The 22,003-nt window shown below is 45.2% G+C and overlaps 1 protein-coding gene across 1 annotated transcript in view; it reads right to left on the bottom strand.

Moving 5' to 3' along the window:
- The window catches only part of LOC126335674 (gastrin/cholecystokinin type B receptor-like), a 595,933-nt gene that overhangs the window by 45,242 nt on the left and 528,688 nt on the right, over positions 1-22,003 (bottom strand). The window contains exon 3 of the mRNA XM_049999131.1: positions 5,696-6,176. Within this exon, the coding sequence (XP_049855088.1) occupies positions 5,696-6,176 (481 nt within the window). The remainder of the gene's footprint in view (positions 1-5,695; positions 6,177-22,003) is intronic.

Here is a 22,003-nt window from a genome sequence, read left to right as displayed (position 1 = left end):
AACTTTTGCCCGGTAACGTGAAATCAGATCTGTCCTCTTTCTCCACTCATACTACAAAATAACAACACACATCGTCATGTATTTGAGCGGATCTTTATCAAGTTACGCTACAATACTTATTTCCTATAACATTGGGACCACACGTGGCTTTGTCGAATAATATGCGTAGGGAAATTGATGGTAAAACAGAGTGAGGATAGAGCTTGCTGCAAATGTTCCTCATTTCCAATTTTCTGGATTTTCATAAGTGTTAATGTTGTTATTCTGTTTCCATGGCATTTTGTTGTCATTAGTGTGATGTGTAGCTCATATTTCGTTGCTTGATTTTTGGCAAGTGAATTGTCCATGAGTCAGACAAAAATGAAATTTACACGATGTAATCAAACTGAGTGACAGACCGCACACTTTGAGTACACTACAGCCTTTGTGTCCGTTAAATAAATTATCCGCTGTTCTAATTAAGATTGCCTCCTTTATTACATTGTCCCAGAAGCTCTTCGCCTGTAACACGATGCTGATTGCTTCGTATTTCCTTTCCTGCTCACAGCTGAAGCAGCGTTCGACTACAGTTGATTAAATTGGCTGCTTGCCTCGGGTATAAGGCTTCTGCTCTTTACACTCTTGCTCAACAGTTCGGAGTTTGCTGTTCACCCCACTTTCTCTAACGTCAGAATCAAATAGTTGCTGTTCCAAGTTAATTTTCGAAAGAGCAAAATCATGCAACTAAGAAGGGATTCTGATCACAAGTCAACATATTTTTATTTGATTTCTATCCGTGACTGTAGCAGAAGGTGACTAATTAATATTGTGGCTGAACGTCAGTAACAAGTTGTACAGGATGAGTAACAATGTGACGTACAACATTCGGATGGCACTTGAATTCACTCAGTCACAAGCTCAGAATCTTGGATATTATAATTGATAAAATTATGAAAATTAGCAATGGACTTCAACGTGAGGACTGGCTTTGTGCAGCGCAAGTCTCTTGCTCCCTGCATCAAAACTGTAACCTACATTCATCTCTGTAAGTGAATCTTGGTCCTCTTCTACAATTCCTAAAACGTACACTTCGCACCATTACTTAACAAACGACTCATTGATGCCTCAGAATGTGTCAGTCACTTCTTTTAGTCAGTTTGTGCCACTAACGCCCCGTGTTTTCTGCAGTACTACAATTTAAATTTTTCTATTGTCTTCCTGTCCGAATGGTTTGCAATCCACGTTTCACTTCGGTACAGTACCTTCAGAAGACACTTCCTGACATTTAAATCTCTACATCGGACATCATCAATTATTTTTCTGCCGAAATAGACAAAACTCATTCGCTACTTCTAATTTCACATTTCCTTATCTGATTCCCTCAGCATCAGTTACCCTCAAATTTTCTGTTTCTTCTTGCTGAACTTTAGTCCTCTTCCCAATTTCTGCTTGCTTTACTTCACAGCTGGCTCACTTCATAGTTCGAATAGCACAACCCTATCTCACTCCTTTCTCAACTACTGCTTCCCTTGTCCGATTCTTATATCTGCGGCCTGGTTGCTATACTTGTTGTAAAATATATATCCGCTACCCTCGTTATTTCTATGAGTGTAGTCCAGTCGATATCGCCAAAAACTTTATCTAAGTCATTAATTGATATAAACGTAGGTCTCCCTTTCTGTAACCTGTCTTATAAGGTGACTTGTAGGATCAGAATTCTCTCTCATGTCTCTCAACCCAAAAAGATCTCCCTGATGTCAGTTTCTGCCAATGTCTCTTGTCTTCTGCAAATAATTCACATTTCCAATTGTAATTATTACAATCCTTTTGAAATTAGAAAGTCCTTCGCCTGTCTCAAACATAAGGCACGTCACACACGTCTCTCCCAAGGATATCAAGAATTCTTGGGGAACGTCCACTCTCCCTGCGATTTTTTTCGAATAGGTCTTTCAGTTTTCTGTCTAATTCTTCTTGTAAAATCGGACCTCCTATCTTATCTACAACTACTCTCTCTTCTGTTTCTGTAATACCGGCTTCAAGTTTGTTTCTCTTCTGTAGTAGGTTCTACACAGGGTGTCACATGACGAATGCTCAACATTCAGGCATATAACAGGAACTATCATTCGAAGCGTAAAAGTCTAGCGAACATGGCCTCTAAAGAGCATACCGTAAGAGCTACGAGCACTTTCTCATCTTTGCTAATGCGACACATGTATCTTCCGTCCATCTTTAATTTTGCTGTAGGTAGGATCTATTTCTTCCTAGTCAAGCATGGTATTTAACTGCTTCGCATTTCTCGTTCAGCCATTTTCGCTTTAGAATATTCCATTTTCTGTTTAACCCGATTTTACATGTCTGTACTCCATTTTGTCCGCTTTATTTGCTACATTTTTCTTTATTTTTTTAAATTAACCGCAGACCTATTCTAGATCTTTTTCAAATCATTTTTGAACTCTGAACTTCTAGTCCTTTACGTATTCTATTCAGCGCCCACGATCGGTAGTTAAAATGTATTTTATAATTACATATAAATTATTTGGTATGTAATAGATACATCTTTTCATGTAACGAAACGGCATGTCAGTTCACTTCACTATTTCGATAAATAGCTGAACACATACTTGTAAAAAGGTAAGATATTTTTGTTGTTACACATGCAAAGGAGGCCGGCACGGCAGACACGAGTGGCCATTTTCCGTCCTCTTTTATCCAAGGTAAAAGGACTTGTTCATTGTTATGGAAGGCAGACCGACTTACAACCGAATGAAGCCCGCGCTCCATAATCGAGTGCTATGGTATCACATTTTTTAAATAGAATAAATAATAGAATAATTAGAATTGAATAGAATGATTTCAGTGATACAGGGTGGCGCACGAAAAATCGGCCCCGAGTACTAGACTTCTCATTATCTCCCACTGATTGTTTCGAAGTTGTTGTTTCCGTAAGCTTATGTGTTATTTCTTCATTGTCTAATTATTACATGTTTATCTATTCTGTTCGTAGCGGTTAACAAATAGTGCGTAATTGGCGAGTAGCCTGTAGTCGGGGCTGGATTTCCATGCATCACCTTATATCTTTTCACTGCAATCAGCCACATAACGCTAAACACTGTACTCCAGAGGGGGGGGGGGGGGGGGGGGAGGAAGGGGGGGGATGGATGAGGAACGTGCCCTTTCTTGGCACCTTCCATCTTCAGTCACCTAGGCTACTAATTTTCAGTTTTTCATAAGAATCATATACAAAGCACAAATGAACGGTGAACGAGTAAAAATGAACGGTTCCCAAAAAAGAGCAATTACGAGTGAACCAGTTCCCAAGGATGAATGAGTTTGCCCATCTCTATTTGTAATCTTGTGGAAATATTCTGAATGAGCAACACTTCATATTTAACTTGTAAGTAGGCTGTTTAGGTTTTTTTATTGGTAACGCCGCCGCCACGTAGCGCTCTGTATGAAAATCACTGGCTGTGCCGTGTGCAGTCTGTGGCTGGTTGGCATTGTTGTAATACTCGCCATTGTAGTGTCGGGCAGCGGCAGCTGGATGCTAACGGCGGGTAGCGTTGCGCAGTTGGAGGTGAGCCGCCAGCAGTGGTGGACGTGGGGAGAGAGATGGCGGAGTTTTGAAATTTGTAAGAATTGGTGTCATGAACTGATATATATATATATATTGTGACTATAAAGGTAAATACATTGTTTGTTCTCTATTAAAATCTTTCAATTGCTAACTGTGCCTATCATTAGTTAGTGACTTCCGTAGTTTGAAACTTTTAGTTAGCTGGCAGTAGTGGCGCTCGCTGTATTGCAGTAGTTTGAGTAACGAAGATTTTTGGTGAGGTAAGTGATTTGTGAAAGGTATAGGTTAATGTTGGTCAGGGCCATTCTTTTGTAGGGATTTTTGAAAGTCAGATTGCGTTGCGCTAAAAATATTGTGTTTCAGTTTAAGCACAGTCTTGTATAATTGTTTTAAGGGGACGTTTCGTAAACTCATACTTTCACAACATTTGTTGCACAATGTACATGTTGTATAACATATAACTGCTTCAATAGCACTGCATGTAGATCCAAGCTCCTGCCTAGGCCCTTCTGTACACACTGCTACGCAGCACCAGGTATTGAGGCAACTTGGGAAGGGGGAGGGCGCAATGCACATCACGAGCTATGCTTACCCGAACAGGCAGACACGTGGGAGCAGCTGATACCTCTGCACGTACAGTGGGTTACTTCCTTACCATCTCTCATCATAAAAAAAACTGGTCTTCTAGTGGAGCTGATGGTAAACAGGGTATTCATAAGTTTAGTGCCCAAAGGAACAGGGATGATACAGTAGAGAAAAACATAGCACATTTCGTAAAGCAACCATGTGTAGGAACCCATACTGCATGAGCCCTGAGCATGTGTTGATAAGACTTGAGTGGGGCACAAAAGACATTGTATCTAACGGTGTTACGCCACATGTTCATTTAAGGTACATACTATGTTGTGATGTCATGCTCTTGGACACCCACTCAGGAAACAGTGGTTATCACTAGTATGTGTATGATTTTTGACAATCAGTGGATCGCTAGGGAGGACCTGTACGGTGGACTGCAAGATGCCAACACCTCACCTCATTACTCTTTCTCTGGAGCTACGTGAAAGCCGAGTTTCATTCTACTCCTGTCGAAACGGAAGTGGGACTGGTTGCAAGAATTCTTGCAGCAGCCAACATACCCAGATTTTCCACCAAACACGGGACTCTCTGCCACGTCGACACCTGCTCTGCACAGAAGTCAGATGTGCTAATTTTTAATATTAATTGTAATTTAATAGTGATCAGAACAATAATCCACTGAAAAACGTCTGACTCATAGTTATTGTTGGAGCTCTTTTGTCCGTGTTTCAATTAACCATACGTATGTTTTTGGATTGAAAAAAAAATTGTGTGTTGTTAAAGGCGGACCGTATCCCAAAACATGTGTGTTCAGTACGAGATTTTCACTCTGCAGTGGAGTGTGCGCTGATATGAAACTCCCTGGCAGATTAAAATTGTGTGCCAGACCGAGACTCGAACTCGGGACCTTTGCCTTTCGCGGGCAAGTGCTGTACCAACTTTTTTTTAAAAAATCTCATTTTGTTCGCTTTTGTTCGTTGCGTCTGCTCCGGGCGGACGTCGTCAGACATCCGTTTAAGTTCGTTGATGATCGAGTAACTCATATTTTTTATTACAGAGGGCACGTAACCCTCTGACCGAAAACGCTGAACCACGCAGAACTAGCACTCCTTAAAGAAAGGATATTGCGGAGACATGGCTTGGCCACAGCCTTGGGGATTTCTCCAGAATGAGATTTTCACTCTGCAGCGGAGGTAACCTGATACTTGAAACTTCCTGGCAGACTAAAAGTGTGTGGCGGACTGAGACTCGAAATCGGGACCCAGCTGTGAGGACGGGGCGTGAGTCGTGCTCGGGTAGCTCAGTTGGTAGATCACTTCCCCGCGAAAGCAAAGGTCCAGAGTTCGAGTCTCGGTCCGGCACACAGTTTTAATCTGCCAGGAAGTTTCAACATATATGATACTCTCAATTACACATTACAACGTCCTACGTACTCATTTCTCCAGCAATATGCGCTTCCGACGCATACTTGCTTTACAAAATATATTTTTTTTGTCTCCTGTTTCAACGCAGTCAGCTTGGGCACTGAATTAGTGAACAGTGTAGAGAAGGAGAGGTGATGCTCACCGTTCCGGTGGCTCCTGCGGCGGCCGCTGGCGACGGGCAGCGGCGGCGGGGAGGTGGGCAGCGCGGCGGAGGAGCCGCTCGAGAGGAAGGGCCGGCTGCTGGCGCGCGTCGACTGCCGGCTGAGCGCCGGGACCACCACCGCCTCGTAGCCGCCGTGGTGTCGCGCGCTCGCGCTCACCACCACCGAGTAGCCGCCGCAGCTGCCCGAGCCGGACGCCGAGGCCGAGCCGGAGGCGGCGTCGCTGCGCAGCTGCTCGCTGTTGCCCGAGCAGTCGGTGGCCGTCGCGGACTCGCCGCACCGCGCGACGCCTCCGGCGCCGACGACGCCGCCCCCGAGGCCGCCCCCGGAGCCGCCCCCGCGCCCTCCGGCTGCCGCCGCGGCGTGCGCTGCCGACGCGTGTCGGGGCGCCGACCGCGACAGGATGGAGTAGGCTCGCCGTGCTCGCTGTCCGCGCAGCCCGCAACACCTGCCCAGTGTGTCCTGCAAAGCACCGCCTAGTTTACTTTGTACTTGCACCCGCACTGCCGCACCACACAATCAGCGCGCTCCGTACACCATGTGCACTGCTGAATAGTCTGTACTGGTTTCATTACTTACTATACTTCAGCAAATTCAGTGTCTTCACAGCGTACATAACTAAAAGTGGCGATCAAAAACTTTCCACTTCAGTCAGTGTTGCAGCGTATATGCCGAGTAACTCGATTCCGATGCTTGTATACAGGGTGCTGCGCTTAAATCCGGATAAATGAAACCGTTTTAAAAGCAAATTTGATTGTTTGCTTTCTCGGGCCTTTGTCCCGCTCCAACGCGGGGTCGGCTTTTTTATGACGGGTTTGGTAGTGTTAATGGCAGAGGGTGGCTGGATGCCCGTCCTGCCGCCACCCTGAACTCCACGGGATGGAAGAAGTGTACCCCAGCTGTCTGCTACTAGTGTAACTCATGAAATAGTGGGAACGTTTCCAAATGACTGTGAGTAGTGTAACTGAGCCGAAACTTGAGGGCAGCCCGGTATTTACTTAGCGGGATGTGGAAAACCGCCTAAAAATCACATACAGGCTGGCCGGCATACCAGACATAGTCGTTAATCCGCCGGGCGGATTTGATCCGGGGCCAGCGCACCTATCCGAGCCCAGGAAGCAGAGCATTAGCGCTCTCGGCTACCCTGGCGGGTCTTTTAAAAGCAAATTTATTATAACGAAACTCCTTTTACTGGTTAGCACTTGTATCTTTCAACAGTAGCGTTTTCGATGTAAGCACCGCAATGGCCGCATTCAATCTTGTCCTGAACCGAACGCACGTACTCTTTAAAGCAGCGATGTGCGTATTCGCGAATGCTGCTTCGATAGCTGTGTGTAGCGATTGACTTCAGGTGCCTCGTCTTCTTGGTAGCTCCTTCGACTACTCTCCAAACATTGTGGCCGGGGGGCCAGAACTCCTTTGAACAGAACTTGTCAACGTTATCTGACAGCTAGTTTTGGACTAAATAGCTCGTACGAGTAGAAAGACATATTGTCTCTCTGAGAACACAGCTACCATCCATGGTTTCATGACATCCGTCAGTGTGGCAGTGTGTCCCTTTTCAAAGAAATGTGGCGGCATGATATCACCCTCAATGGACACAACACGTAGGAGCTGAACCCCAGACTTCTCCGAAGCATTATACATGGCCTCAATATCGTAAGTAGTTGATCTCGGGTACCCGAAGAATCGAACCAGTTCAGTGGGAGAACGCCCAGTGCGAAACTTTCTATAATCGCGGCTCTTCGGTTATGCTCCGCACCTGAACGTAACATTTCGGTCATTTTGAGGTTCTGGATGTTTACTGGTTGCCTACGGCTTTCAAGAACACCAATCGTGACCTTCGTCTGAACTACGATATGGTGGAAAATTCAAACTGAAATTTGTTGTGATTTAAGCGGCGCACCCTGTACATGCAACAACATGTTGGGAAGCGACTAGTATGGCATTCGTATGTTTCCGACAATCGTGTGGTATGTACAAATAAAATATGGCTACTTTGCTACAAAGTGCATCCTAACACGACCAAAGCGCTGTTATTCTTAGCTGCCGAAGTAAAAACACCGTTAGACCTCCATCAGAGAATTAACAATGTGTGTGGGGGAGCATGTCTGCCGAAAACCACCGCTATGGTATGTTGTGCCAACATCCGTGTTGGCCGCGCTTAGACACGAGACGCCGGTCGACCTGGGAGGCCAGTCTCGCCCATTACGGGCCAACTGAAGTGGGAGACACTCTAGCACCTGTCCAGTGGCCCTGATCTCTCCCCGAGCCATTATCATGCCTTCGGTTCCTCAAGAAGTGGCTTGAAAGGTTGACAGTTCCTGACGGGCGAGGATGTTCAGCAGGCACTTACGGACTTCCTCACGCTACAGCACTCAGTGTTTTACCAACAGGTACCTTCAACCTGGAGCGTCGATGGGATGATTGTGTCAATGGTGACGGCGACTTTTGCTGACTGGCATATCGATTCTGCCCTATGTGGCCTTAGAATAGAAAGTTTTTGACCGCACATTATACAACATCCGTACCACATTATGATCTACCTATACTACCCGATCAAAACTACACTACTGACCATTAAAATTGCTACACCACGAAGATGACGTACTACAGACGTGAAATTTAACCGACAGAAAAAGATGCTGTGATATGCAAATGATTTGATTTTCAGAGCATTCACACAAGGTTGCCCCCGATGGCGACACCTACAACGAGCTGACATGAGGAATGTTTCCAATTGATTTCTCATACACAAACGGCAATTCACCAGCTTTGCCTGGTGGAACGTTGTTGTGATGCCTTGTGTAAGGAGGAGAAATGCGTACGATCATGTTTCCGACTTTTATAAAGGTCGGATTGTAGCCTATCGCGATTGCGGTTTATCTTATTGCGACATTGCTGCTCGCGTTGGTCAAGATCCAATTACTGTTACCAGAATATGGAATCGGAGGGTTCAGGAGGGTAATACGGAACACCGTGCTGGATCCCTACGGTCTCATATCACTAGCAGTCGAGATGACATGCGTCTTATCCGCATGGCTGTAACGGATCGTGCAGCCACGTCTCGATCCCTGAGTCAACAGATGGGGACGTTTGCAAGTCAGCAACCATCTGCACGAGCACTTTGACGACGTTTGCAGCAGCATGGACTATCAGCTCGAAGACAATGGCTGCGGGTACCCTTGACGCTGCATCACAGACAGGAGCGCCTCCGTTGGTGTACTCAACGACGAACCTGGGTGCAAGAATGGAAAAACGTAATTTTTTCGGATGAATCTAAGTTCTGTTTACAGCATCATGATGGTCGCATCCGTGTTTGGCGACATCGCCGTGAACGCACACTGGAAGCGTGTATTCGTCATCGCCATACTGGCTTATCACCCGGCGTGATGGTATGGGGTACCATTGGTTACACCTCTTGTTCGCACTGACGGCACTTTGAGCAGTGGACGTTACATTTCAGATGTGTCACTACCCGTGGCTCTACCCTTGAATCGATCCCTGTGGCCGGCCGGTGTGGCTGAGCGGTTCTCGGCGCTACAGTTTCGAACCGCGCGACCGCTACGGTCGCAGGTTCGAATCCTGCTTCGGGCATGGATGTGTGTGATGTCCTTAGGTCAGTTAGGTTTAAGTAGTTCTAAGTTCTATTGGACTGATAACCTCAGCAGTTAAGTCCCATTGTGCTCCGAGCCTTTGTACCGATCCCTGGAATACCCTACATTTCAGCAGGATAATGCACGACCGCATATTGCAGGTCCTGTATGGGCCTTTCTAGATACAGAAAATGTTCGACTGCTGCCCTGGCCAGCTCATTCTGCAGATCTGTCAGCAATTGAAAACGTCAGGTCAGTGGTGCCCGAGCAACTGGCTCGTCACAAGTCACTACTCTTGATGAACTGAGATATCGTGTTGAAGTTGCATGGGCAGCTGTACCTGTACACGCCATCCAAGCTCTGTTTGACGCAATGCCCAGGCGAATCAAGGCCGTTATTACAGCCAGAGTACTGATTTCTCAGGATCTATGCACCCAAATTGCGTGAAAATGTAATCCCATGTCAGTTCTAGTATATTTGTCCAATGAATCCTGGTTTATCGTTTGCATTTCTTCTTGGTGTAGCAGTTTCAATAGCTATCAGTGTATTTGGATTACCCATTGTAATACAGAGTTAACCACTGGACGTCATGAGAGGTGAACTCTCAATGAAGAAAGTGCGTACTGAACGCTGTCTTGTCATTACAGAAGCCGAATGGTCATCGTGACGGACTGCCGGCGTAAGGGGCCCGGGTTCGATTCCCGATTGGATCGGGGATTTTCTCCGCTCAAGGACTGGGTGTTGTCCATCATCATTTTATCCCCATCCGGCGCGCAGGTCGCCCAATGGGTCGTCGAATATAGTAAGACCTGCACCAAGGCGGCCGGACCTGCCCCGTAAGGTGCCTCCCGGCCAATGACACGAAACGCTCATTTCATTACAGAAGCAGTATCAGCAGAACGAATCGGTCAACACACGTCAGTGACTTACAATGTGGACTAATAATTCGATGGTCATTTTAACCCCAAGTCGACTGTTGCTGATGTGACTGTGATATGGAAGCGCAAAGGAACAACAACAGCCAAACCAAGACCAGGACTACCTAATGTACTGAACACCAGAGTCCGTCAAGGGCTACTGACGGTAGGTTAAAAGTCATCATTAGTGAGTTTCAAAGTGCTACCATCTGTTCAGCTAGCACAATGACAATGCTTAAGAAGTTGAAAAGAATAACGCGCAATGGTTGATCAACTAACTCTTCATAAGTCATTAATTTCTTTAGCCAGCCTAAGCGACGCTTGACGTGTATTGGGTTTCGCAAACATCATCAGCCACAATGTGTAGTTCGAAAAGTAGAGTACGGAGGAGGTGGTGTCTTTCTCGTCGTTAGAATCGGATCAACATATTGCGCATAAGACAATGCAAAATGTGCAATGATATTAATTCATTTTACAGCATTGGGTACCACGTAAAGTGGAGGAACATTTCATATACTATAATTGTATCAGCATGACAATTCTTGCTGTGATAAGCAATTTCTGTGAGGCAGTCGTTTGAGGACAACATTATTCTGCTAAGGTTCCCGACTAAAACCACATGACACACCTTGGGGATAAGTTAGAGCGTATACTTCACTCCGGACTCCTGCGTCCAACATCGTTACCTTCTCCAGTTTCTCCTCATGAACAAAAGGAGGGTGCCTTTTCACCACGAACATTCAGATACCTCACTGGAGGTGCACCCAGCAGAGTTCAAGTGGAGCTTTCCCGAAATAGTATCTGCTAATAGGTGTCCAGATATCATACTGTGTAAACCCTGCCAGTAGATGTCTGCTGTCACAGAGGCAACGGACACAGTAAAAGAACAGATCCCCATGTAATAACGCTACGTGAGTAGCCAAGTCATTGCAACAAACAGTGGCCGTCACATTGCTTGTGTGGTGATGGGCGAATGTTGGCACTTCTGGCTATAGCGTCGGCGCCAGCTGACATGCCTGTATGCCGTTGTCAACGTCCCGAACGAGGAGTCGGGTGTCGAGACATTACAAAGTGACTGCCGTGCCACAACGACATGAAGCCGTTAATACACGATGTGATCAAAAGTATCCGAACACCTGCCTGAAAATGTTCATGGCGCCCTGCAACAGCAATGCTGGAATTCATTATGGTGTTGGACCACCCTTAGCCTTGATGACAGCTTCCATTCTCGCAGGCATACTTTAGTCAGGTGCTGGAAGGCTCCTTGGGGAATGGCAGTCCATTCTTCGCATAGTGCTGCACTGAGGAGAGATACCGATGTCGGTCGGTGAAGCCTGGCACGAAGTCGGCGTTTCAAAACATTCCAAAGGTGTTCTATGGGATTCAGGTTAGGACTCTGTGTAGGCCAGTCCGGTACAGGTATGTTATTGTCGTGTAACCACTCCGCCACAGGCCGTGCATTGTGTGCAGGTGCTCGATCGTGTTGAAAGATGCAATAGCCATCCCCGCAATTCTCTTCAACAGTGGGAAACAAGAAGGTGCTTAAAACATCAATGTACACCTGTGCTGTGATAGTGCAACGCAAAACAACAAGAAGTGAAAGCCCCCTCCCCGAAAAACACGACCACACTATAACACCACCGCCTCAGAATTTTACTGTTGGCACTACACACGCTGGCAGATGACGTTCACCGTGTGTTCACGATACCCACACCCTGCCATCCGATCGCCACAATGTGATCCTTGATTCGTCGCTCCACACAGCATTTTTCCACTGTTGAATCGTCCAATGTTTACGCTCCTTAGACTAAGCGAGGCGTCGTTTGGCATTTACCAGCGTGATATGTGGCTTACGAACAGCCGCTCGAACATGAGGTGCAGTTTTCTCACTTCTGTTTTCTGTCATAGTACTTGCAGTGGATCCTGATAAAATTTAGAATTCCTGTGTGATGGTCTGGATAGATGTCTGCCTATTACACATTAAGACCCTCTCCAACTGTCAGTGGTCTCTGTTAGTCAACAGACGAGGTCGGGCTGTGCTGCGCGTGTCCCTTCACATTTCCACTTCACTACTATATCGGCAACAGCGGACCTAGCGATGTTTAGGAGTGTGGAAACGTCGCGCGCAGACTTATGACACATGTGAGACCCAATCACCCGACCACTTTCGTAGTCCTTGAGTTCCTCGGAGCGTCCCATTCTGCTCTCTCACGATGTCTAATGACTACTGAGGTCGATGATATGGAGTACCTGGCAGTAAGCGGCAGTACAATGCAGCTAATACGAAAAATGTGTTTTTGTGGGTATCCGTATACTTTTGATCACACAGTATACTGCCAACACTGTGTGAAAAACGCAAAGCATGTTCCCCTCTGCAGCTATCAATTTCGAGTTTTGGTGCGTGCAGCTTGCTTCTCCAATCCCTATAACTCCCTAGTGAACAATTTACAGAAGCTATAGCGACGTCTTCTGGCATGGGGATGAAAGAGGCATATACCAGTGCCATTGATGTGTAGTACAGAGCTCTTTGCTGAGATCATGGACAATGGTTGGACAGCAGAGCTAGAGTGGGCGATGGCTGCCTAGGAAAGTCTCACTGTGATTCTGGTCAGCCTTGGCCGTGGAAGTCCTCTAGTCGTCACTGTTTCTCTATTTGCACGCTTTATCTCTTACTAAACACAAAAATTGGACAGGTGCGAGAACGACTCGCGCAATGAGGGCTTCGTACAAATTTAATTATAGCGATAAGCCAAAACATCCACCGCTACTTCCAGTGCCTACTGGTGGCGTTGCGGGCACATGACGTGGTAAGAAAACCATGTAAACGGAGTAGACACGGACGTGACATCAGCCTGAGGGGAAATCCATTGAGATATGCGACTTTGAAATAAATGCAGATTATTACTACGTAGAGCCTGTGAATGGCTATCTCGAAAACGACGAATCATCTATGGAAAGAAGTGGAAGTACAGCGAAACTACTACCAGGCGCTACATGGTTAGACGCCCAAGACTCTTCAAGGACCGTGGGGTTCGGAGGCTTGTCTGCTCCGTAAATTAGGATAGGTGGTGATGTGTAGCATCTCTGCCGAAAGTTCAGAATTCTGGTACATTCCTGAACATTGATCTCCGCAGCAGACCACCCCTATGTTTTCACGTGTTGACCCAACGACATCGTCAGTTACGATTGCAGTGGACACGGAACCATGTGGAATCGACAGTCGATTAATGGAAACTTGCGGGTGAAACACATTTTTTTCTGCACTAGATCGATGGTCGTCTCCACAAACGCCGTCATCGTGGTGAACGGCGGCTCGAAACGTGCACGGACGCAGGCTGGTGGGAGCAGTATTGTACTGTGGGAGAGTCTCCTGCGCTTGCATGGGACCTGTGCAGCTAATCGAAAACACGCTGACAGCTGCGAACCCCTTTCATCCCTTCACGCTTCATCTATCCTCCGAAGGCGATATCATCGTTCATCAGTATAATTGTCTGTGTCTCTGATCCATAAACATGCTACTGTTGTTTGAGGAGCATTATACTAAAGTCATGCTGATGTCTCGGTGGCCAAATTTGCCTGGTGTGAATCCTACGGATCCCATGTGGGTCGATATCGTGCACCGTCACCGCGTACGCAGATCAGCAGACCCGTGCGTAGACATCTAATCCCACATATGTTCACAAATCTACTAACAAGTTTTGTCAGAATCTTTATGCGTAGAATCAGTGATGTATTTCGTTCCAAAAACGGACAAACAAGCTATTAAGAAAGTGGTCACAAAGTTTGGTGCACTATTATACGTATATAGTGCACCCATTCCCGGAATCGAGAATTTCCATCAATTTTGCCTGTAATCGACCTTGATACTGACAAGATAGCGGTCTCGGGTCTCCTAGACTTTCGAGAGTGTTTTAATCTAAATATTGTAAATGGCACGTAAAGCCATGCTTGAGGCAAGCGACTATTATTACGATTATGGGCAGTTCTCCATTGAGACTGGCAGAGTCGGAGACCAGACTTCACATACAACTTGAAACGGCATATTCACCTGCAGTAATCGCTCCTGGATATCTGATGATGAACGAATTCCGAAACGCGTCATATGAGCATTAAATTCATTCCCTTCCTGATGTTTTACCATTGCGCCCCAGTCAGCGCGCCGGCCGCGGTGGTCTCGCGGTTCTAGGCGCGCAGTCCGGAACCGTGCGACTGCTACGGTCGCAGGTTCGAATCCTGCCTCGGGCATGGATGTGTGTGATGTCCTTAGGTTAGTTAGGTTTAAGTAGTTCTAAGTTCTAGGGGACTGATGACCACAGCAGTTGAGTCCCATAGTGCTCAGAGCCATTTGAACCAACCCAGTCAGCGCAAATGCAGAACTGCTGATTGTTTTATTTTCAAGTTTCATGTCAGATTACAAATGAAAAAGAAATATTTTTTCCTTCTGATATAATTACAAATTAACGATTTGCGAATCTTTTCTTTTACTTGTAATTTGAAACCAGACATATTGCCAAATTTCATGACTGTAGATCAACGAGAAGTACCCTATATGTTTTGAAGAGTAATTTTGCGAGTATCAAAATATATGACATACATGGGCGCTCCTTCGGTCACATTGACTTAGAAGCTAACTCTTATTACACAGAAGAGGGACAACAGACTTTGGTACGTGACATAAATTTCTGGTTGATATATCTTCCAGTTGGAGTCTTAACAGACGCACGAACAGAGAGTCAATAAGAAACGAGAAAAAAATTCTTATGATATAGGTAAAAGTTTATAGTTTTCCTACTTTTTCCTCCGGTTTTACTTTGAAACCTTCCTTTCTGCCGAATATCATGATTCTAGGAACTACTCCAAAGGTTTAGGTGAGTGAGTTAGCGCGTATTAAAATATTTCACATAAAGGGTCGTATCTTTTTATTGAAATGACTTATAAGCTTCAACTTTTTACATTGCCAAGGAACGTTACATCTCATTATGTGATATAAACTTGATATGTCTACCCGTTCCCAAGAAAAATGGTTTTTAACAGTCGGACAAACGAACAGACAGATGGTCAACAAATCGATACTATAAGGGTTCCATTGATATCGATTGTGGTACGGAATCCTAAAAATTTTCGTTTTTAACAACTTACACTCTCGTATTTCTTGATGCCAACACGTATAAAATCGCGTTGCGAGGTGAAACCAAGCGCAGAGATTAACCGCTGTTGTTCTGGGCCCATGTATCTCGACGCGGTAACATTGCAATGTCGCTGACCACAATCACGAGTTGTGGTCGGGTGCGCCGCGTAAAGACCAGGCAGCAGCTTTTAGGCCAGCTCTAAATTATACGCTCAGCTGGTCATAGATTGCGCAACAGAAAATAGTAAGCATTCATAGGAAGCAAGGACGACAATTGATGAAGGTTTCTCTCGTTTTCAGCCGGGTGGTAGCGTTGATATCTCGCGACGTTTCGAGAAGTGTCATACTACCCATCTTCTGGCGAAGTGTCGAGATTCGCGGAGTGCAGGCTATTTATATGCGCGGTCACCCCCTTCCACTAGTCCTCGGGTGGACCAGCGGCGCGCGCGCTGTGGTGGGGATGGCGTCGCCCCAGCGGCCGCGTTCGGTTCTCGGTGTAAGCATTCTGTCTGCGGCGGAGGACGTTGACGGGCGCGCTCCCGACTGATTGCCGCTATCGCAGGTTTCCATGCTGCGCTGAGTTGGTATCCCTCATCTCTGTTGACCAGATTCTTTGATAACGCTTTCCCAGAAGCCAGATGCTCGGCACAGTACCTTCGTGTTTTCGAAGTTGAAGGTGTGTTCTTCATCTATGCTGTATTCTGCTATGGCTGATTTTTCTGTGTGACCTAGTCACACACATCTGATATGTTCTTCGCAGCGTTTATATATGCAGCGCTGTCTTTGTCCAATGTATTGTTTTCCACATTCGCATGGTATGCTGCATACTCCTGATGTGTTAAGGTTCAGCGCATTTTTGGCAGAACCTACGAGCTCCCTCGTCTTCGGTGTTGGTCGGAGAATGGTTTTGATATTATATTTTACCAGAAGTCGTGCAATTTTGGCCGAGAGCGGATCCACGTACGGAAAGAACGCGAGTCGTTTGACTTCTTCTTCTTCTCCATCATCTTCTTCTGGGGTTCTCACTGCTTCCTTCTTCCTTTTAAGCGCCCTGTTTATCTGCGTTTCACTGTAGCAATTTTGGTGGAAGACTTCCCTCAGGGGTTGCAGCTCGGATGGTAGGCTGTCTTTGTCGCAGACGGCGCGCCCTATGTACCAGGGTGGTCAGTACTGTTTGTCTTTGTGCTGGATGGTAGCAGCTTCTAGCGTGAAAGTATAGGTCTGTGTGTGTCTTCTTCCTATGTACTGCATGGCTTTGTGAACCATCTGCCTTCCTCTTAATTGAAACATCAAGGAAGGGGAGACATCCATTTTCCTCCATTTCCATTGTAAACTTGATGTTCGCGTGGATTGCTGTTGAGGTGTTCAAAAAACTCCTGTTTGCCATGTCCCCACACGACAAAAGTATCGTCGACATAGCGAAAGAAGTGCTTTGGTTTCTGTCTGGCAGTTTGAGGGGTCACCTCCATCTAGTCACATATGGACGACAGTGTTTCACACACACGCGTTGATCGAGGGAGGAAATCACCAGTAGGCTTTGCAAGGAAATGTCTCGGCATTTGCCTTAAGGCCAGGTCCTCATTCAAAAGAGTCGAAAATTCGATTCTACTGCACTTTTTGAATGCTATGTGTGTCTACAATGTTCGAACGAAAAGGTTTTCTAATCAGCGAGTTATAAAAGTTTCTACAACCCAGTGTTCGAAGAAGTGTCACGGCCGCCGTCGGACGTCCTCGGGCGGAGACGCCCAGCTCAGGTAGAAAACATGCCGATCCCTGACGCACGTTCACAAAATGATTTATATTGCAGTAGGCATGCAAAAATTTTCGCCGAAAAAGCTGACGAACAACGTGTGCAGGTTGCCGAACGCATCTTATCCAGCTCAGCCAGACCCGTTTTTCTCGCCAAAAAGAACGAGGAAATTGCTTGACAGGAACAATTCGAGATAGTGGTATACAGTCCTTGAATTGCAGACTAAACTTAACTAACGAGAACACTTGTTTGGTCAAACTAGGACAAAATATAACTTTTGTGCCCGCTATAAAGGACTAGCCATTTTGAATTTGAAAATCTAACTTCAAATTTGTGTTCAGAGACATCAATATATATATATATATATATATATATATATATATATATATATATATATATATATATATATATATTGGTCATCAGTCTACTGACTGGTGTGATGCGGCCCGCCACGATTTCCTTTCCTGTGCTAACCTCTTCATCTCAGAGTAGCACTTGCAACCTACGTCCTCTATTATTTGCTTGACGTATTCCAATCTCTGTCTTCCTCTACAGTTTTTGCACTCTACAGCTCCCTCTAGTACCATGGAAGTCATTCCCTCATGTCTTAGCAGATGTCCTATCATCCTGTTCCTTCTCCTTACCAGTGTTTTCCACATATTCCTTTCCTCTCAGATTCTGCTTAGAACCTCCTCATTCCTTACCTTATCAGTCTACGTTGCTTTCAACATTCGTCTATAGCACCACATATCAAATGCTTCGATTCTCTTCTGTTCCGGTTTTACCACAGTCCCTGTTTCACTACCACACAATGCTGTACTCCAGACGTACATCCTCAGAAATATCTTCCTCAAATTAAGACCGGTATTTGATGTTAGGAGATTTCTCTTGGCCAGAAATGCCTGTTTTGCCATAGCGAGTCTGCTTTTGATGTCTTCCTTGCTCCGTCCGTCATTGGTTATTTTACTGCCTAGGTAGTAGAATTCCTTAACTTCATTGACTTCGTGACCATCAATCCTGATTTTAAGTTTCTCGCTGTTCTCATTTCTACTACTTCTCATTACCTTCGTCTTTCTCCGATTTACTCTCAAACCATACTGTGTACTCATTAGACTGTTCATTCCGTTCAGCAGATCATTTAATTCTTCTTCACTTTCACTCAGGATAGCAATGTCAACAGCGAATCGCATCATTGATATCTTTTCACCTTGTATTTTAATTCCACTCCTGAACCTTTCTTTTATTTACATCATTGCTTCCTCGATGTACAGATTGAAGAGTAGGGGCGAAAGGCTACAGCGTTGTCTTACTCCCTTCTTAATACGAGCACTTCGTTCTTGATCGTCCACTCATATTATTCCCTCTTGGTTGTTGAACATATTGTACATGACCTGTCTATCCCTAAAGCTTACCCCAAATTTTTTCAGTATTTCGAACAGCTTGCACCATTTTATATTGTCGAACGCTTTTTCCAGGTCGACAAATCCTATGAACGTGTCTTGATTTTTCTTTAGCCTTGCTTCCATTATTAGCCGTAACATCAGAATTGTCTCTCTCGTGCCTTTACTATTCCTAAAGCCAAACTGATCGCCACCTAGCGCATTCTCAATTTTCTTTTCCATTCTTCTGTATATTATTCTCGTAAGCAGCTTCGATGCATGAGCTGTTAAGCTGATTGTGCGCCAATTCTCGCACTTGTCAGCTCTTGCCTTCTTCGGAATTGTGTGGATGATGCTTTTCCGAAAGTCTATTGTATGTCGCCAGACTCATATATCCTACACACCAACGTGAATAGTCGTTTTGTTGCCACTTCCCCTAATGATTTTAGAAATTTTGATGGAATGTTGTCTATCCCTTCTGCCTTATTTGACCGTAGGTCCTCCTAAGCTCTTTTAAATTCCGATTCTAATACTGGATCCCCTATCTCTTCTAAATCGTCTTCTATCACATCAGACAAATCTTCATCCTCATAGAGGCTTTCAATGTATTCTTTCCACCCATCTGCTCTCTCCGCTGCATTTAATGTTACCACCGTTGCTTTTAATGTCACCAAAGGTTGTTTTGACTGTCCTGTATGCTGAGTCTGTCCTTCCGACAATCATATCTTTTTCGATATCTTGACATTTTTCCTGCAGCTAGTTCGTCTTAGCTTCCCTGCACTTCCTATTTATTTCATTCCTCAGCGACTTGTATTTCTGTATTCCTAATTTTCCCGGAACATGTTTGCACTTCCTCCTTTCATCAATCAACTGAAGTATTTCTTCTGTTACCCATGGTTTCTTCGCAGCTACCTTCTTTGTACCTATGTTTTCCTTCCCAACTTCTATGATGGCCCTTTTTAGAGATGTCCATTCCTCTTCAACTGTACTGCCTACTGTGCTACTCCTTGTTGGTGTATCTATAGAGTTAGAGAACTTCAAACGTATCTCGTCATTCCTTAGAACTTCCGTATCCCACTTCCTTGCGTATTGATTCTTCCTGACTAATGTCTTGAACTTCAGCCTACTCTTCATCACTACTATATTGTGATCTGAGTCTATATTTGCTCCTGGGTACGCCTTACAATCCAGTATCTGATTTCGGAATCTCTGTCTGACCATGATGTAATCTAATTGAAATCTTCCCGTATCTCCCGGCCTTTTCCAAGTATACCGCCTCCTCTTGTGATTCTTGAACAGGGTATTCGCTATTACTAGCTGAAACTTGTTACAGAACTCAATTAGTCGTTCTCCTCTTTCATTCCTTGTCCCAAGCCCACATTCTCCTGTAACCTTTTCTTCTACTCCTTCCCCTACAACTGCATTCCAGTCGCCCATGATTATTAGATTTTCGCCCCCTTTACATACTGCATTACCCTTTCAATATCCTCATACACTTTCTCTATCTGTTCATCTTCAGCTTGCGACGTCGGCTGTATACATGAACTATAATTGTCGGTTTTGGTCTGCTGTCGATTCTGATTAGAACAATCCGGTCACTGAACTGTTCACAGTAACACACCCTCTGCCCTACCGTCCTATTCATAACGAATCCTACACCTGTTATACCATTTTCTGCTGCTGTTGATATTACCCGATGCTCATCTGACCAGAAATCCTTATCTTCCTTCCACTTCACTTCACTGACCCCTACTATATCTAGATTGAGCCTTTGCATTTCCCTTTTCAGATTTTCTAGTTTCCCTACCACGTTCAAGCTTCTGACATTCCACGCCCCGACTAGTAGAACGTTATCCTTTCCTTGATTAGTCAATCTTTTTCTCATAGTAACCTCCCCCTTGGCAGTCCCCTCCCGGAGATCCGAATGGGGGTTTATTCGGGAATCTTTTTCCAATGTACAGTTTGATAGAGAGCTCATTATTGGCATGAGAGAATGTACACCGTCCATCTTGAAAATTGCTGCTCGTGTGGAACGAAATGTTTCGGCAGTGAAAGGGGTGTGTGAAAAATGGTTCACGGAAGGTCATAGAACACAACAAGATGGATCAGGTCGTACAATCCAGACCACCCCCTGAGAAGATCGACATCTCGCAAGAATGGCATTACAGGACAGATGTGCGTCCTCACCGGCTCTGGTGCAACAGAGGTACTGTGTAACACATCGTACACTATTAAGAGTACGTCGCCGTTTATTACGGCACGGATTACGTGCGCGGCGTCCACTTCTCCGCCTACCTTTGGTGAATGTGCAGAAACATGCTATACGGCGATGGTATGTAGAACTACGTCACTGGTAACAGAAATCGCATGAGGGAGTTTTTGGACGAATCAAGGATTTCCTTGTTTGAATATGATGACCGCATCTTGGCTCGCCAGAGACAGAGGGAGTGACGTCACGGTGACTGCATTCGCACAACTCATGCAGCGTACACTCAAGGCCTTATGGTGTGGGGTGCTATTGGGTACAATTACAAATCACATCTGGTGCGTGTCCAGTGAACTGTGACCAGTGTGAACCACATGAATGACAGCCTGCGACCCGTAGCCATACCCTTTGTGCACAACACTCCAGACGCCATTTTTCATCAAGACAATGGACGACCTCACGTTGCTGCACGAACACTTGCCTTCTCGGGGACACAGAGCACCGAGACGGATCTGGCCCGCCAGATCACCAAGCTTGTCGCCAATCGAAAATATGTGGGATATGGTGAAAGTACAGGTACACCGCTGAGACCCAGTGCCAACCACAACGGATGAAATTCGGAACCAAGTGAATCCAGCATCGATGGCTATACCACAGGACGCCAGTCGCGCCTTATACATGTCGATGCCATCAGTCATGGAACAAGATATCAGGGCCAATAGCCGTCACAGTGCCTGCTAGGCAACAGGACACATGCTGAACTGGGGTGGCTGAAATGGTAATCATTTCTGCAGAACAAACTAATGTACAAGTCCTGGGAATATCAGCGTCCTGTCTCTATTCGTTCAAGGTGATCTGTTTTTCTGAACATAAGTGTATGTTTTCTAAAGCTATAAATATTAAAAAACAACCAAAAGTCGAACACAAAGTTTCAGTTAGCACCACTACGTTAAATTTAAGTTTACTTCATTGTGTCTATGTATAAGCTCACATACATTTAATGCAGTACTGACGGATGTTATCCATTTTTTAAACCACTTAAGTTCTGATAGGCTACACTGCACGCAGTCAGCGTACTTCAAACTCGTAGGCCCTTGATCAACCCACAATTACGGACTCCATTCTCTTTTGTACTGAAAATCTAAAATAAAGTTAAAAGGATTATCAATCATAATCCTCCTTTGTATGTCTTCTCATAGTCAATTTCGAAGGTTTCCCTATTTTTTGCTCATTTGAATGATAACCTGGCCTTAAGTGATTTATGAAAACCACGCAAAAACCTATATCTTAATATTTTGATGGGGATTTCGACC

Source organism: Schistocerca gregaria, chromosome 2 (genome assembly GCF_023897955.1).
Source record: "Schistocerca gregaria isolate iqSchGreg1 chromosome 2, iqSchGreg1.2, whole genome shotgun sequence".
In the NCBI taxonomy this organism is placed as follows: domain Eukaryota; kingdom Metazoa; phylum Arthropoda; class Insecta; order Orthoptera; family Acrididae; genus Schistocerca; species Schistocerca gregaria.
This window is presented reverse-complemented; position numbering and strand designations above follow the sequence as displayed.